Source organism: Drosophila teissieri, chromosome 3R, assembly GCF_016746235.2.
Source record: "Drosophila teissieri strain GT53w chromosome 3R, Prin_Dtei_1.1, whole genome shotgun sequence".
Classification (NCBI taxonomy): Eukaryota; Metazoa; Arthropoda; class Insecta; order Diptera; family Drosophilidae; genus Drosophila; species Drosophila teissieri.
In genome coordinates this window covers 19,774,893-19,791,485 of record NC_053032.1, presented here as the reverse complement: position 1 = coordinate 19,791,485, position 16,593 = coordinate 19,774,893, and the positions used below count along the sequence as shown (strand labels likewise).

The following is a 16,593-nucleotide window of genomic DNA, read 5'->3' as shown; positions in this document are numbered from 1 at the left end:
GAATCTGTTTATTCTCTATCTATTAAATTCCTTAGTATGTAAGTATGCAAGTAATGGTATCAAATGCATTAAATATACTTTGAGTTTGATCAGAATCTAGCACAACTGCTTTTGCAGTGCAAAGTTCACCCGCCATTAAGCTGCAAAATCGCACCACCAACATTGCACCGCCGCCGCAACGACAAACAACAATCTCGTTTTCGGAAAGCAAACGCTAATGACAAAATGCTAAAATTCGCCGGAGGGCGGTGGAGCGCCAAAAGGGGGCGTGTCTGGAAGCGCGGCCAAAAACCGCACAAGAGCGAGGCATCCATTAATTTTCGCACAACCGCAAAATTCAAAATTGTTTATAAAGCTACGCAGGATGCGACCACGGCCACGGCGGCGGCATCGGTGACACGTGCGGAGATAGAGACAAAGTCCTGCCATTTCCACTATCTTAACCCATTGGTGGCCGCGGACCGAAGGCGTTGCGCAGCAGCAGGGCCAAATTGAAATGAATTTTAACGAGTCACAGCGCAAAGTGTCGGCAAGTAAAGGTCTGCAGCGCTCTACTTATCTGTACACCTGAAGATTGGGTAATTACTTTTAGGAATTTTACTATAAACTAATTATATTTAGTATGATTTAGCTATGCAAACTATTGTTCCGGCGTTGTAAAGTTATCATTACATTTAACTTAAATATACCTTTTTAGCTTGTAGTTCGCAGTGCACTTTCTATTTATCTGTGCAATATCCCACCCAGTGGGTCCTCCGCCGGGCTACTAAATTATACGCAACGTCGGCACACTCCCACTCCAGCTCGAACTGCCATTCCAAAAAGCCGGGTTTGGATGCGATGCGTGGCCTAAGTTTTTAGCGCGATATCCGACGGAGCTTCCTCTAAAATTGCGAACAAATTACGCAGAAAACTATTATCGTTAGGAGCATATGTGACGCTGTTGGATAGAAAGCCAAAAGGGCCGATCCGTAGCCCGGCTAACACACCTAAAACCATCGCTACACCAACCCCGGCCAACCCGTTCGCATGGCAAATGACTATGACAACGGCGCTTGAGTACCTAAATGCAGCTCCAACTCCAACTCCAGGATGCCCCTGGCAACTATGCCCATCCTTTTTGGCACACTCTCTGTGCCCTGCAGGCGGGGCTCTCGCCTATTTAACCCATGTTGTCCTGCGAGCGGCAAAAGGTGTGGTGCGCGGTATATGGTGTGTGCATATGCAATAACCACCAGCACCACCAGCACCACCGCGGACTCCCATCCACCGTTGCGTTGCAGTCATCAGAATTGGTAGAGAGCTCGCTTATTGTCTGCTTTTGTGTGTGGCCCAAAAACCAGGTCCTGGTCCCCAGGTCCAGGGGCAGATCCTCCTCCTTTTCCTTTGCAGCCTCGCTGGATGCGTGGAAATTGCTTTGCCATGTTAATGTTGTTAGTTGATTTCAGTTTTGGCTTTCAAAGCCGCCGTTGAACCGGCGAGTGGACAATAGGGTCACGGATGCGCCAGTGGAGGGGCAGTGGTGCTCGAGGACACTGGCCGAGGGCTGAATTTCAGGTGATGCCAGCAAAGAGCATTGCCAAAATTGTTAAATACATGATGCCCCGAAAGACCCAGTTGGGGGCTCAAAGCTACACTGGCAAAATGGATCGTATACACTCGCTATATTTGCATAATAACACTGAAGCTGTAGGTGATCAATAAACCGAAATAGAAGAGGTTTAATATTAAGTTTCTAATGAGATTCTGATAATATAACAGGCTTAATTTTTTCCGAGTGCATTCACACCCCCCGAATGTGCCGTTTCTGTGTGTTTATGCCTTTGAGTTATGAGCGACATTCTGTTCTGTTTTTTGGTGGCAGCAGCGGGAGGCAGGGGCACCGCCCACTTTTAATGGTAATAAAAACTAAAGCTGCTTTTGAGCGGTCATGAATTCGCCGGCGTGGCAAATGCCGCTGCATCTGCTGGCGAATGGCGAATGGCTGATGTCCATCCGGCGGTGCGACAAAATGGCCGCTGTGCGCAACGGAAGTGCACTAAACTAAACTAAGCCAAATTAATTGCCAGCTGTGGTTTAATGTGCCAAACAAAACTTTGATTGTGCCCCCAGATACGGGCCATCCGAGCCGGATCATTTGCATATTGAACGCACTCCCGCTGCGACGAGAAATGTCCAGTCCACAGTCCTCAGTACCCAGTACCCAGTCCAACACATTGCCATCGCCTTTCGCCATAAAAAAAAAACATGAAGGATTCGACTCGAAAAGCTATTAATTCCTTTCCACAGACTTTATTAAAGAACAAGCGCACAGCCTGCTTAAAACTGCAATAAAAGCGACCGACGAAAAACTTAACCCAACAACCGGCAAAACATCTAAAACCCGAATAAAAAGAACAAAACCAGTCGGTGCATAAAAACCAGGACGAGGAGGCGAATGGAGCTGGAGCGACTGCACAGTGCGGGAAAATTAATGGTTCTGACATGGAATTTTAATAAAAATGCTTGCATCCGGATGGCGAGAGGTGAAAAACTGGCCAGATGCAGGCTGCTAATGCTCCGGCCACCGACAAGAAGAGAATTCAACTCAACTGCATTGCACTGCCGCGGAAGCAGCCTCTGCTTTTGCTTTTGCTTCTACTTCTGCCACAGCCTCTGCTTCTGCTTCTGCTGGCGCTGTCATAATGCTGCAATTGTTCATTATCCACTAATGAACAAAAAGTGTGTGAAAATCGCACAGACAAAAACCTAAATGAAGAAAATGCCGCACAGCACTCGCTGAGCGATGAAAAAGGAGCAGCGGACGGATGACACACGGGCGGTGGCCTAAAATGGAGTGGAGTGGAGTGGAGTGCAGTGGAGTTGAGTGGAGTCAACTGAAGGCACTGGCAAAGGCACAGGCAAAGGCAAGGGAAGACCTGGAACACGTTGCTCTGTCAGCAGGTAAGGAATCACTTCACGGCGAGAAATGGAGCTTTTAATTCCGCGGGATTCAGCATAAATGAAGTGTAATTAGACAAGAGTTGTATGCTCAGTCCAAATGTATGGCATTTGTTCATAGATAAAATGATATCAAATGAAGACCATTCTATGAAAAGTAAAAGTGTAGTGATATTAAATATTAATGATATTAGATAGATTTGGAAATATGTATTAAATTACTCTATTTGGCTTTGAAAACTATTAATGGCTTTGAACCAAACTTAACTGTTGCATAGCCCATTAGAATCTATATATAACTGAGCACATTTACTTCCAGCTAATTAAATGATTGTGAGGAGGACAGCCCAAAGTACCGCCTTCTTTGGCTCAGTGCATGGGGGAATCCAAGTGGCAATGGCTTTAATTTGCGCTGCTCCTCGCACGTTTTCTTATTTGCCATCTGTAGTATTGGGGCCAGGACGCGAGGGACTCGGAATGGGGACAGATCTGGGGGCCTGGTTCTCTCTGAGGGTCGGCAGACGTTGCTTTGAGTGCATTACGTGGAATTTTTGAAGCACTTAAGCTGCGCCATAAAATGCTGCTGCCGTTTGCTTTGCAGCAGCACAGCCCGCTTTCACATGTGACAGTTGCAGTTGCTACCTCGGCGAGTCCATGCCTTTGGTCCTTGGATCCTGCACAGTTCTCAGTGCTCAGTGCACAGTGTTTGGTCCTTGGTGGGTCGACCGTCGACGGCGCTTTTGTCTGCGGCGTTTTTGTTCGTGCGGCATTTTCTAATGACAATTGTTTTGCAATATAAATTGCACAAGTGCGCAATATTTGCCTTTGTTTATGCGAAAACTTCAGCATTGCCTAGACTCATGCGCCTGACACCTGCCACCTGCCCACCGAAACAAAAAAAGGACCAAAGAGGACGACTGCCACTGCGACTGCGACTGCAAGGCACCCGGAGATCTAGGCGAAATCCAACCATTTGTCTCGCTTTGCACGTCGCTCCTCGCTCGTCGCCCGTCCTCCTTTTTATCCTTTATCTCGGCCAGTTTCTTGCTGCTTCTTGTTTCATTACGCCGACTCTTGGATTCCCGAAAGCCAAAGCCAAAGAAGCAGCAGCAGCAGCAGTTGCATTCAATGGCTTTTGTTGGGGTCGTGATATTTGCTAAATTAAATGACGTGAGTTATGAGATACGATTTCCTGACCGGGTTCTCAGTCCCAATGCGCAGACATGTGGCAGTCAGTACAAAGGAGCATACTATATACTCGTATGAACTGAATTTAATTTGCTAAATGTTTTCACCAGAAAATTAAGTTGAAATCTTTTGAGTATATATAAAGATATATTTATTATATGAATAAGGAGTATATATGAAATGAGTTAAATTTTCGTTATGGCTTCATTAGAAAATTAAGCTAAATACTTATGAAATCTTTTGCATATATTAGTACTAAGTTTAAACAATTATATGATATAGGCGAGGTAGAGAAATATTCTTTTATTTTGAAATTGACTCAAGATCGAACTCAAGTTTATGGCTTTCGAGAAATGCAGGAAGGCACTAACTTGCATGCCAGAAATATTTTCCTACTTGGAGTGGCAAAAAAGTAGAATTGCAGTCCACTGACATTAAGCTTAGTTGATTTGCTGGCAGGCGGGGCGCAGGACGTACAACGGGTGACGAATTTATCCCTATTTGCATATCATTTCGCAAGTTAACGGTGAGTGCACTCACCACAAACACACATGCACACACACACGCACACACACATACGTACACACATCCACGGCGAAAGGACACGGCTCAGTTAGTGGTGCGTGCATGTTTCTGCGGTGTTGGCAGTTGGATGTTGGCAGGCTGTCCGAGGCGGCTTTTAAAATGCGCTCCGCTCCGAGCACTGCAAATATGTAACATTCTGCTAATGTAAATTTATTGTTAAGCAAAAAGTGGGCGGGCGGAATGGGGCGGCTGGCCGCGGACCACGTTCGCTGGGCAGGTCAACGCGGTAACCGCAGCGGCACCGCGGCATTGGACCTCAGAATACCACCGCCTGAACCACCCACAGCTACACTTGAATTATTTACCAACCATAATTATACAAAGCATGGAGAAAACTACAATCAAGCGACAATAAATAGGTCAAGTTAATAATAATAATAGGTTAAGTTGAATATTAGCATACGTATTCTTTAAGTTTGGTAAAAATACCTTTAAAGATATTTCAAATAAGTTTCTTATCGTTTGCTTAAGTATGCAGCCATGCACTAGATTGAATTTCAGATAGTTGCTTATATCGCTAGCCCGTTTCTCCAGGTGTACCTCGGCAGTCACCTGGCAAGTGCAGTGGCGTACAATAAATCTAATTTGCGTCGCATTTAATGACTTTGTCCAGGCCCCGGCTTCAGCTTTGGCCACGGCCTCAGTTGCCAGCATCAGCGTGAAAATGCTGGCCCCTAACGAGGCACTCGGCGGATGCCTGGCTATTTGGCCAGGTGGCCAGGAGATGGAGCTGGAGCTGGTACTGGAGCTGAAGCTGGAGGAGCAGGAGGTTGAGGTGGAGCAGCGATGACATTTAAGCCGTTGTTGCCCGGGCAATTTGAGCCAGCCATATTTTTTAGGGTGCGGCGCAAAGTGCCTCATAAAGTAATTAAAAGCGTTAATTAGAATTATGTGACAAAGTTAATGCGCAAATTGTAAATTAAACAATGCGCGAAAGAGTTTTCGGCTTTGAGAGCTGTCCCTTTTCCAACCATTAAGTCATCTCACTATAATGGGATATCTGCTCTATTAACAACCCTATCATCGTCAATCTCAACGGATTTCGCATTTCAAAGGAAATTCCGCTGACTGTGCGAAAAAATATATATTTTCAATAAATGTTAGCTCATCTGACAAATGAATGCTACAGTCGAGAGCCTGACAAGAGTGTCCCCAATGCAGGTCCTTAAAAAAATACACACACACACATGACGAGCACATCACATATCAACATTTACATGCGCAAAAAAGTAACTAAAGTGGGAGACTTTTTTTCAGACTCCATGAGTCTGTGGAACATTTGTTGCATCGTGATTTGGCTGATTTATACTCTTTGATAGTCTAGCGAAAAGCGGCTTCATTGGCCCAATAAAATGCACGAAACGGCTTCCTAATACTCCAAATAAATTTATGGAAATACGTTTATGCCCATATCCATCGAATTATAATAGACACGATAAGCTGCGTACTACGCACGCTGGAAAGTTATATTTTCATTACCAGAATAAATAGCAACTTTAATATTTATTAAATTTAAAAGAATGGTTCGTTTTCTCCAAAAAGGCTTCGCATAAACGGCGCACCAAAAAGCGAAGCAGTCCAAGAGCAATTTACATATTTGATGCCTTCCCCCTCGCTGTACTTTAATATTTTGCCAATGCTCTGGCATTTTGATTTACAACGCACCAGGCGAATACCCCCAGACATTTTTAAATATTTCCACTGAAATAAATCCCCTCCTTGGTGGGCCCAGCTAAGCGATCCTAATTTGCTTTGTATTCGGGACTGGAGGCTTTTCCCCCCCAAAACCTCCTGGCAGACAACATTCCCACTGTATACAGCTGTAGAAGGAAGGCATTCATTCATTCGTTTCATTTGATTTCGTTCCGTTTCATTTTGGATACGCATTTCACGAGAAATGATTTATTAAAATTCCACAACGCAGCAGTTGAGAGATGAGTTCCTTGCGCAGAGCCTCCTCAATGACATTAATAATGGAAATGCCTTTCAGCCGTCTCTGTCCGTCTCTCTGGCCAGCGACTCCCATAAGTATGCAACAGTTTGGCATCTGGCTTTAAAATATTTACGGTCTCTTCGGCATGCATGCTAAACTTTGCCAGCAATTGACCTCGGTCAAACATAAACAAAAAGAGGCATGCCAAAAAACCAGAAAGGAAAATTCATTCGCTTTGCCAAATTATTCAAGTCAAACCAGACCGACAACTCACCGGTTGAGTTGCATAAAATATGCAACAGCCTTTTGCGAGCAGCAGCTTGAAAAGCCGAGAAATTTCTTCAGTTCGATTCTTAAGTTAGTCGCCACTGGAGCTAAAAGCATTTAAGTTCACATAAAATTATGTTGTTTCGGTTTGGGAAGGAAGGGAATGGGACCAGCTTGATTTACGCCTCCCCAGAAACCAGACTGAATCCGTAATGAGAAGCCAACCAAACTGGTCAATGCTCAGTGCGCACATTGTACACAGCGAAAAATCAATATATATTCAGAAAACAAATATTCCCCATATGTTCAAATTTAACAATCTAAATTAGGATGTTAAGATATGATACACAGTTGACTAGCTGTAAAGTGTAAATAAAACTCCTTATTTTTTCACAGTGTGCGTCTGATGTCACTTTTGTGGCTGTACCTTTGTTGTTTTCCATTTAGCAACTGCCACACGAACCCAAAAAGTACTGAGACTGAGGTGGGAATGGGATATTACTGCGAAGGAGTTTATTTGGTTTTGCGGCACTTGCCTTTAATTTCTTTGGGAAAGTTTGTTTGATTGTATTAATTGTTTTGTTATTCTTGGCAGCCAGTTAACCGAAAATTGTAAATTAATTGCTTGGAAACCGAAGCCGCACACACACAGACAAGACAAAAGTGTCATGTGGGATGTAATTATTATCTTTCCATTTGCATAAAACTGATTACGAGTTGGCCCGGCTTAAAAGTTTTTGCATAGCCCTTTGTCGACCCAACTAACTGCCAGATGGATAATTGCCATTATCTGATTTCGCTTTATGGGCCAGCTATCGAACGAATGCAATTTATTGCTGTAATTTACATAGTTTTTATTTAATTTGCAGTTTTATTTAAACCAATTGCAAAGTACGATAACGAACAGTCGATTAAAGAAGAGTTTTTGCTTCGAACGACAAGAAAATAATGCTATTTACCTATGGGACATCAGAAATTCATGCCACAAATTGCTGGGATAATTATATCAATAAATTTGATCAAATATAATGCAAGCCAAGGCATCCCGGCATTGTTCGTTTTCAATTTTCATTTCGCAATTTTCATTTGGCATTTACAAAAGTTTCATTTGCATACACTAAATGCGCCTAAAATAAACTTCATTTAATTTGAATTATTTCCAAATTGTAAATTAGACCATTAAACGTATGAGAAAGTGGGTAATTGAACATTAAGTATTTAAATTGTTTTCTAAGCAATTTCTTCTAGTCTGCTATTTTTAACTTTAAAGTTGTGAAAACTCACTTGAGCCTTTCGAAGCACTATCCAAAATAAACCTATAAATGACAAAAAAAAACGTCATAATACCAATCAAAAATTGAATCGCATTTTTGGCTTAGCAGCGCAGCTCGCACTCGTAAAATATAGAAATATAATGCCGAATGATGCCAGCTGACGCTACAGTTTTGGTATTTCGTGTGTGGCGCTTGTACTTTATTACACTATGTAGTAGGAAAACGCCACTAATAACACCAATGCAGCAGCACAGACAAAAACAATAAATAAATAAAAAGATGGCATGGCTTTGTCATTGCCGTTGCCGTTGCCACAGTTTCAGTTTCAGTTTCGGCTTTTTCTGCTCCTATTTCTGATGCTGATGCCTGCAAAACCGCAATGGTCCCTCTCAAAAACACAAACACACTCATCTGCACACACACACACTCACACACATGACACACGTTGAAGTTATAAAACACACAGATACAAAAGGGGGTACATTTTTCGCCTTTATTTGTTTTCACAACATTTGTACACACGTGTGCCAGAGTGAGAGAACGAGTGTTATATTTTCATTTTTCGTTGCTTTGAATTCGTCGCCCCAGCGAAAATTCCCAGAAATTTGTCTTCACACGCCTGTCAAACCGTTGCACCGCTGTCATCCATTCGCTAGGTTTAGCCTGCTCCAGCACTCACACTGAGAAAAATAGTATTCTTCAATCAATATAAGCCATGCACTCGCACAAACATTTATAAGTTCTACAAAAAAGGTAATAGCAATTTACCTGAGATAATTGTTTCACAATGAATTCTAACATGTTGCACCAGACAATAAAATGATGCAAATAATTTGAATGTCCTAAGATCTTGCTGCCTTATGTGCTATCTGAGACTAAGCATCCTTTTGTATAGATTTTTTGTCAGTGCAGCGATCTGAAGTCCACTTAGTTGGCATGCGCGACCACAGACCGAAAAGCTCGTGTACGTGGACACAACAAATTTCTGGTTCTGAATTTTTACAAAGTTTGCACTTTTTTGTTGGGGTGCAGAAAGGGTTAAGGGTGCTTAAGTGGCGGGTGCGGGGGACGGGGTATGGGGGGCTGTAGACCAAGGGCCATGTTTGTTGTGCCCGCTGGACATTTGGGCTGGCGTCCAGTGGAGCCTTTGTTTGCCGCTACTGCTGCACGATTAAAATGTGCTCGACAAAGGAATTATTTAATACACGTTTCACCTTTTTGCCCAAGATTTTTATTTGCACTGTGTCGCATCTGGGATCCGCATATACATAGCTACATACATACATATGTACATACGTATGAACATTTGTATCTGTGAGTTTGCCTCAAGCAAATAGCGTGTTGGTTACACATTTGTGTGCCCGTTTTTGGCTCTGCACAAATATTTGAGAGAGCAGCGAGTCGCGTTTTGCAGCAGCTGAAAATATAACGTATACGCAACATTAGCATGCATACCTGTCCTACGTCCTGCGCCCTTCGTTCACCGTCCTTCGTCCTTCGCCCTGCATTCTATTTGTTGTAGGTGTGTGAAACGCTTAATGCTTGACAGCGTGCATGACTTTGAAATAGACAAACTTTTGGGCCATTACAATAAATGCAAATGCTGAGCAAACAGGCAACACTTACTGCAAGAGTTCGCCGCCCCAACCGACCGACTGGCAAGCCATAAAAATACACACAGCCGCAGACATAAAATTTATTTATTCAGCTTGCCAAAAATCCCTCAGATAATAATTTCATTTACGCATTCCCACGAACCCGAACTCAAACCCGAAGCCCAAACCAAAACCAAAACGAAAACCAAGATGCCATAAAAATCAACAGAGTTGGCAAGAGCGATAAGTCTGCCATTATTCCATTGCCAGGTGAACAGGCTTCCAAATCTCGGGTAGCAGGTGGAGAGGAGGTGGCTATTAAATTAGGTACACCAAGTAGAAACAAAATCACAACAGGCACACACTCACATCAATTCAGCTTTAACTACATAAAAAGTAATGTCATAGCAATGGCGGTGATTCCACGCAAAGAAATCAACTGAAGTAGCATTGGATTATAAGAATTATCCAAGGAACTAAAGTCTTGGACACAAAATATACAACCTATATATTTAGCATCCTAAAGTTAGTTTTGCTTCATTACCATCTAATGAAGTTCTGGTTCCTTTTGATAATTTTTTTTCAGTGCCCACACACTCGCAACTTTATTTACTTCATATCATTGCTGCTCCAGCCATTTTCAGATTTTCCACTCACAATTATGCATAATGCCGCGCTTATCGCCCAGCCAATTGCCCGTGGAAGATGCCAGTTTGGAGTGGGCTCTGTTCTGTATGTTCTATGTATCCATATCCATATACAGTATGGTATCATAATCATCTATTAGCAAGGCAAATCAGTGGATGGCCGACTAGATTCGCTCCACTCTGCTCCGTGCGGCAGGACATAAGTGCAGCATCATTTCCGTTACATATAAATACACTTTTCTGGTTCAATTGCGGCTGTTGGCCATGACTTGGCCGGCAGCGGCGTTGGAATCGAAATCAGAATCAGGAATAGCTGTGGATATGGCCATGGGGCTATGGGGATATGGGGATATTGGGCATCGATATCGCCATCTTCCGCACGGCAGTCAACAGTCAACGAGCGCAATTTAAACTTGTTACGTGCTTCCAGCATCGTCATGTTCGGCGTAATGAAATGTGGAACACAGATAGACACACTGACTATCCCATCCCATCCTAGCCCATCCTAGTCCTTGCCATCCCATCCAATTCTATCCTGTCCTATCCTATCCTATCCAGTATCAGCAGCTAGTCAGACACGGCAGCATTTTTCTGCCTGATTTGAGGATGCCGTCGTCTCTGGCCATCCAGGCGTGCCCTTTTATTACTATCCCATATCTGAGGATACAGCCGAGTCATGTCCCTTCGCCAAGTATCCCCATGTGCTCATCTCAAGCTGGAAATTATGAATCCCACCTACTTCAGGCATTTTATTGCCAAGAAATTGGTTTGTCATTCACCGTCATCGGAGATTATTAGCATTGTTTTAGTTACAGCTCACGCCGAACATCAAAGTCGTTTATGATTTTTAAATGATTTTTTATTCCTATTTTCGAACACGGCTTACAACAATTGAAACGCAACAAAAATTCGGAGTGAAAATCATCGTTGCGCCCCCATTTGATGCCCCACCCATTGTTAAAACATTTCAATATGAATGCCAATAAATAACCAATTGAAGGCAAATAGTGCTGCAAAAACAGCAAACCATATAATGGAATTTTTAAACTGGATTGCAGGCACAATGGACCGACCACCGACCGCCGACCGCCGACCGCTTCTTATGAGCATTCATTCATCAGTCCAATCAATCTGCTGGCGGATCGCTGGCAGAAGCAACCAATTTGGAATAAACTATGCACAGACACCTTGGCAGCCACGAAGCCATCAACTCGGCATTGGTTGGCCTTGTTGGCCTGGTTTGTCCGTAAGTTAGTCTAATAAATTCCATTCACCAGTCGCCTTTCGCTAGGCCCTGATTGCCAGTCAGCCGTTCGCAGCCTTTGATGATAAATTAAACCGTGTGTCTACCGCTCGAATTTATTATGCGCCAAAACGCCAAATGGCTGTCAGGAATCTCACTCTCTCTCTCTCCCTTCCACGGCCGCGAAACCTTTTAAACTTTAAATCCGCATCAATGCATCATCGGTGAAAGCCGTGCCAAAGTAACAAACTTTGCTTTTCTCTACTCTGCCGCGCTTTTGCTCGCGATTCTTTCTCCTTTTACCCCGCTGCCATAAATTGCGAAAGTGGCTTTGGCTCGCCCAGGGAAAACTGCTAGGATCTGGCCTTTCTTCGCTGCAATCCTGTGCGGCTTGTTTATGCGCTTCACACGCCTGTCTTTACCTGGTACTCCGTATCCTGCGGGTCCTGCGCTTCCTGCGAGTCCTGCCCTCTGCCTGCTGGCATATTGGTTATTAATGTTTATGGCCGCACGCTGTCGTCGTTTGATCTGTGCCAGTTACTTGGCCAATGAAATGAAATTTATAATTACAATAATTCATAAAGCCAGACAAGCTGGCCTGGAGTGTTGGCTTCTATTTGTTCTGCACTTGCTTCTTAAAGATACAATTAAATGTCCTAATTAAGGAGACAGGTGAGTATATTAGCACAAGTGATGTAAAGTACTTTGGAAGTTTTTTAAAACATTTGTTTCTGTGTAGTGGGCTGGTTTCACTGGTATTCGGATTCCAAAGGCTTACTTTCGTTTTAGGCAGATTTCATATTGCTCTATTTGCATGTCGTGCTTTATTGCTTTTATATTGGCTCATATTTCGTGCTTTGTGGAGCTTGGACAGTGGACTGGGCCACCGGAGGAAGGATGAGTGAGTCGAATCGGGAAGGACACGGGTTGTAAATTGCGATAGGTTGCCAGCGGGGCTTTAAATTTCAATATGGGCTCTATGTCATCGAATGACCGACACGACCACGCCCACGCCCTCGCCCTCCTCCTCCTAACGCCCCCAAGTGCGGCTGTGGAGGGCCGAAAATTTATGACGTAATTGAAACCGGAAACTGCAACGTTTTGTGGTGAATTTTAATAAAGTTTCGCCTTTGTCCGTAGTTATTTATTGACAAATAGCAGATAATTTGATTTTGTGCCAATATTAAACGAGAAAAAAACAACAATGTGACACACACGAGGGCGCAAAGGTCCCCAAATGGGGGATGCAGATTTAGGACCTCCTGGCCATTTGTGTGACTCATGTTCAGCTTATTTGCCCCAATTCCATAACGATATTTTTTATTTCAAAGTCAAAGGGCTATGTGTAATTGGATAAAATGTCCATGCCCGTGTGCGGAGCAACAATTTTTCGAATTTGGAAAGAGACTATAGTATGTTATGTGGGGATGTGTGATAAAATAAATTGAGTTTTCAGCGGCAGCGTTTTAACACTTTTAGAATCATCTGCGGTCAACGAAAGAGTGGAAATTTAATCAACATTGATTAAAATCTATCGATTTGCAATCAAATTTCTTAATAGCCTGCGTTCATAGCGGAAATTAGGTAAATAGCTTTCGGCGTACTAAATGAATTTAGCTTTGATTATGTTAGATAAAATATATATATTAAAAGTTCAAAATAGTTATCAATAGTTCTAATTAATATAAATAATGCTAATGCTGCTATTCAACACTAATCTTACTTAAAGTTGAACCAACTTCATTTTCCATGGTAAATCACATAAATGAAAGGCATCTACAGCCTAAGGAAACAAATGAGGGGATGGACTGATAACTCATAAGCTTTAGTAACAGTCCAAGTCCAAGCAACCATTCCCAGGGGAATGCAGAAACTGTCAGCACTCAGAGATGAGTATGATGGTGATTTTATAGCCCAACATTGTCCACTACACACAAGCTAACCCACAACTTCGATGCCAGGGCAGAGCAATAAAAGGAAAAAGGACCTGACCAGATGGGAATTTCCTGGACGCACCACAGTCCAATATAGGATCGGGATTAGCCAATTAAATACAATCCTACCATCAAAAGTAGAGATTCAGCGGCCAACAGCAACAGTATGAAACTCACATTGCACAGAGGAAAAAACGGACTATATTTAAATGTATTTAAATTCAATTATCAAGATCTGTATTTGGGGCCATGATTATTTTCACATCAAGTGCGATCGGTACTATCCAATCGGCGTAGGCCATTACATCGGTATAGACGTCCTTCCTCGATCCACAATTATGATGGCTCAGAATGCCAGATTGATAATATATTGCTGAATTGTCGATTTGTTTGGTGAGTGGCCACCCAATTGCCGAAGCCTCGGGTTCCAAATTGACCTCGCGTTCTGTATCTGGATCTTTCCCTTTAAACAGGGACACAAACCATTTTGTGGATTTTTTGAACCACCCCTCTTCAGGCTTTTTGTGCACTACAGGTTTTTTAATTTCGATCAGAAAGGTAGGAGCTCTTGGTACTTTCTCCGCGTTCACATCAATGCATATCGGTTGTATATTCATTTTGTACACAACACTTGTTTTCAATCGCAGCAGGGCTATATTATGCTGATAGCTCTTTGAGGAATATAACCTATGTATAATCGCCACCTTAACACCGATTTCTTCATAGTGCAATTTACTGCTTTTGTTAGAAGTTCCGTCGATCTCTCCCAAGCGTACGATGCTGTGAAGAAAACTTGGTGAATAAAATATCTTTTATGTTCTATTATCACATACATTTCAGATGCGCCATCTATGCAACTCGCAGCGGTCAAGACAAAGCCTTAACAATCAGCAACATTATTAAAAAAAAAATTTATTAGATTCTATTAGATTTATTAGATTAAAACCTACGTTCGTTGATAAGCGTTCCAGCGCATGTGATATTCGAACTCAGATCAGTTCGAATTTTGACCAGCCATGGAGTGGGAGTAAATACAGAACATTTCCCGCAATTTTGCTCTAAATTTAAAGCTGATCCCTGGTGAAACAGCAGCAGAGAAAATATCGCGTACTGGAGTGCCGCACTCATTGTTTCGAACTAAGAGGCGTTTTGAAAATATGTACAATAAAAAGCAATCTTGCATTGAGCTGAAGCTACCGTCTGCGCTATTATTTTTATTCTTATCAGTGAACAGAAGAATTTCTTAACTCACAGATTAAACCTCTAACCAATTGTAAATAAATAGGACTGTGTCATTATTTATAGAGAATTTTTACGTATTTTCCCGCCTTGTCACGCTTAGCACCACTAAAATAAGAAATTTTCCCATTTCCATTCAATATTTAATTTACTATTTCCGTCGTATTCGGAGTACTTATATGAATGTCTAACGCGACTTTAGCTATCCAGTTAATATGGGCCATAACACTTATATAAACGTCATAAAAAGTTGCTGTGTTACGATACATAAGGATTCCATATCGAACCATGCCCTTTAAAGGACCGTTTGCGATCACATCAGTCCAAGGACTCCCAACGAGCTTGGACTGTAAATATTTCTTTCTTTTATTTTCGTCACAAGATCTACCGTAAAACTGAGAGAATTGACACCCTACTAGGAGCTTTGCACTGAATATTTCAAAAGTCCCTCCTTGGGTTTGGAAATCAAAACTTTTTGTGATACACATGGGTCGTATGTGGGTCTTGAATTTGACTTCCGTTTGCAACCGAAGCAAGCATACAGTGTGGTTCCCATAATAATCTGGGTGCTGTAGGATGGCCTTCGATACTCGGAAATTTTCGAAGCTATTATTAGAATAGCCACTGCCCAAGCGAACAGTTCTTTGGAAAAAAGAAAGATATAATTTTATTCTGGGTTATCTTTAAAATTAACTTACAGTTCTTGTTGCCTTTGAAAGCAGCTCGCCGCTGTTAGAACATAACCTGAGAAACAACATCCTGATTATTTGGTATCTGGTAAAGCATATCGTGTGCCATACTAACGATTGTTGATGAGCGTTCCGGCGCAGATTACTGTGGAATTCGATAGAATTTCTGCCAGCCAAGGAGCATCTCTGGATCGTCTACTCCCATCATTCTGGTCAATGGCTACGCAATCGTCCTCCAGAGTCTGTGGAGATCCCAGGTCAAACATCAAAATGGTGCATAGCACTATCCATCGTGCGGCATTCATCTTTCAATGCCAATATTCGCAAAAAAACTAATTTGAAGTCAGGCTGAGTTTGTGTTTTATAGTCACGCTTCTCACAAAACGCAGCTGATAAGCTGTGAATTAGTCATTGTGAATTTCTAAGGCATTTATCTTTCAATGTCAATATTCTCAAAACAACTGACCTCAAGTCGCAGGCTGAGTTTGTGTTTTATAGTCAATTTCAAAGTGAATTAAAAAAGAATATTATACATTGTGAATTTCTGGGGTCAATTCCCTTACTTGGAATTTACTGTTTTACTGTTTTCTTCATGTGAAACATACAAGAATCAAAAACTGAACTCTAAAGTCAGCGGATGCGCAATGAATCATGACTTTAATTTCAATTTCAGTGTGGGTCCAGCATATGTGTCGTGTCCTGCCCTTCGATATCCTGCCCTTTCGGCCAGTTTCTCTGGCAAACCACCTGCCAGTAAGCATTGGCCATAATTCTAAAGTCAGTGACGGATCATAAATTTGAAACTTTTCTACGAAACGGCAGTGGCAGAAACAACCAAAGGCAACAACAATGGTTCAAGTTGGGCGACCTAAGATGAATCCATGGGAACCATCGACGGTCAATGACGAAAGCATCAAACTCAAAAACCGATTGCCATCATATTGAAAATATTGAGTTCAACACTCGAGCAGGTCGGCAACTCAGGCTAAATTCGACTGCCAAATGCTCTGAACTGCAAATATAAAATATATAGTATATCTTGAAAAAAAACCAAAAAAA

General features: G+C 42.4%; 2 protein-coding genes across 2 annotated transcripts; both read right to left on the bottom strand.

The window, feature by feature from the left end:
* Positions 1–13,827: 13,827 nt before the first annotated feature.
* On the bottom strand, positions 13,828–14,734 carry LOC122618905 (serine protease 42). Its single transcript, XM_043795500.1, has 3 exons — positions 14,557–14,734; positions 14,440–14,485; positions 13,828–14,386 (listed from the first exon to the last, which is right to left on the bottom strand). The coding sequence occupies exons 1-3, from the start codon at positions 14,732–14,734 to the stop codon at positions 13,828–13,830; spliced, it is 783 nt and encodes a 260-aa protein (XP_043651435.1).
* A 254-nt stretch (positions 14,735–14,988) lies between these two features.
* Positions 14,989–15,934, bottom strand: LOC122618904 (inactive serine protease 45). The gene is made up of 3 exons (XM_043795499.1): positions 15,650–15,934; positions 15,544–15,589; positions 14,989–15,487 (listed from the first exon to the last, which is right to left on the bottom strand). The coding sequence occupies exons 1-3, from the start codon at positions 15,837–15,839 to the stop codon at positions 14,989–14,991; spliced, it is 735 nt and encodes a 244-aa protein (XP_043651434.1). The 5' UTR covers positions 15,840–15,934.
* Between the last annotated feature and the right edge of the window lie 659 nt (positions 15,935–16,593).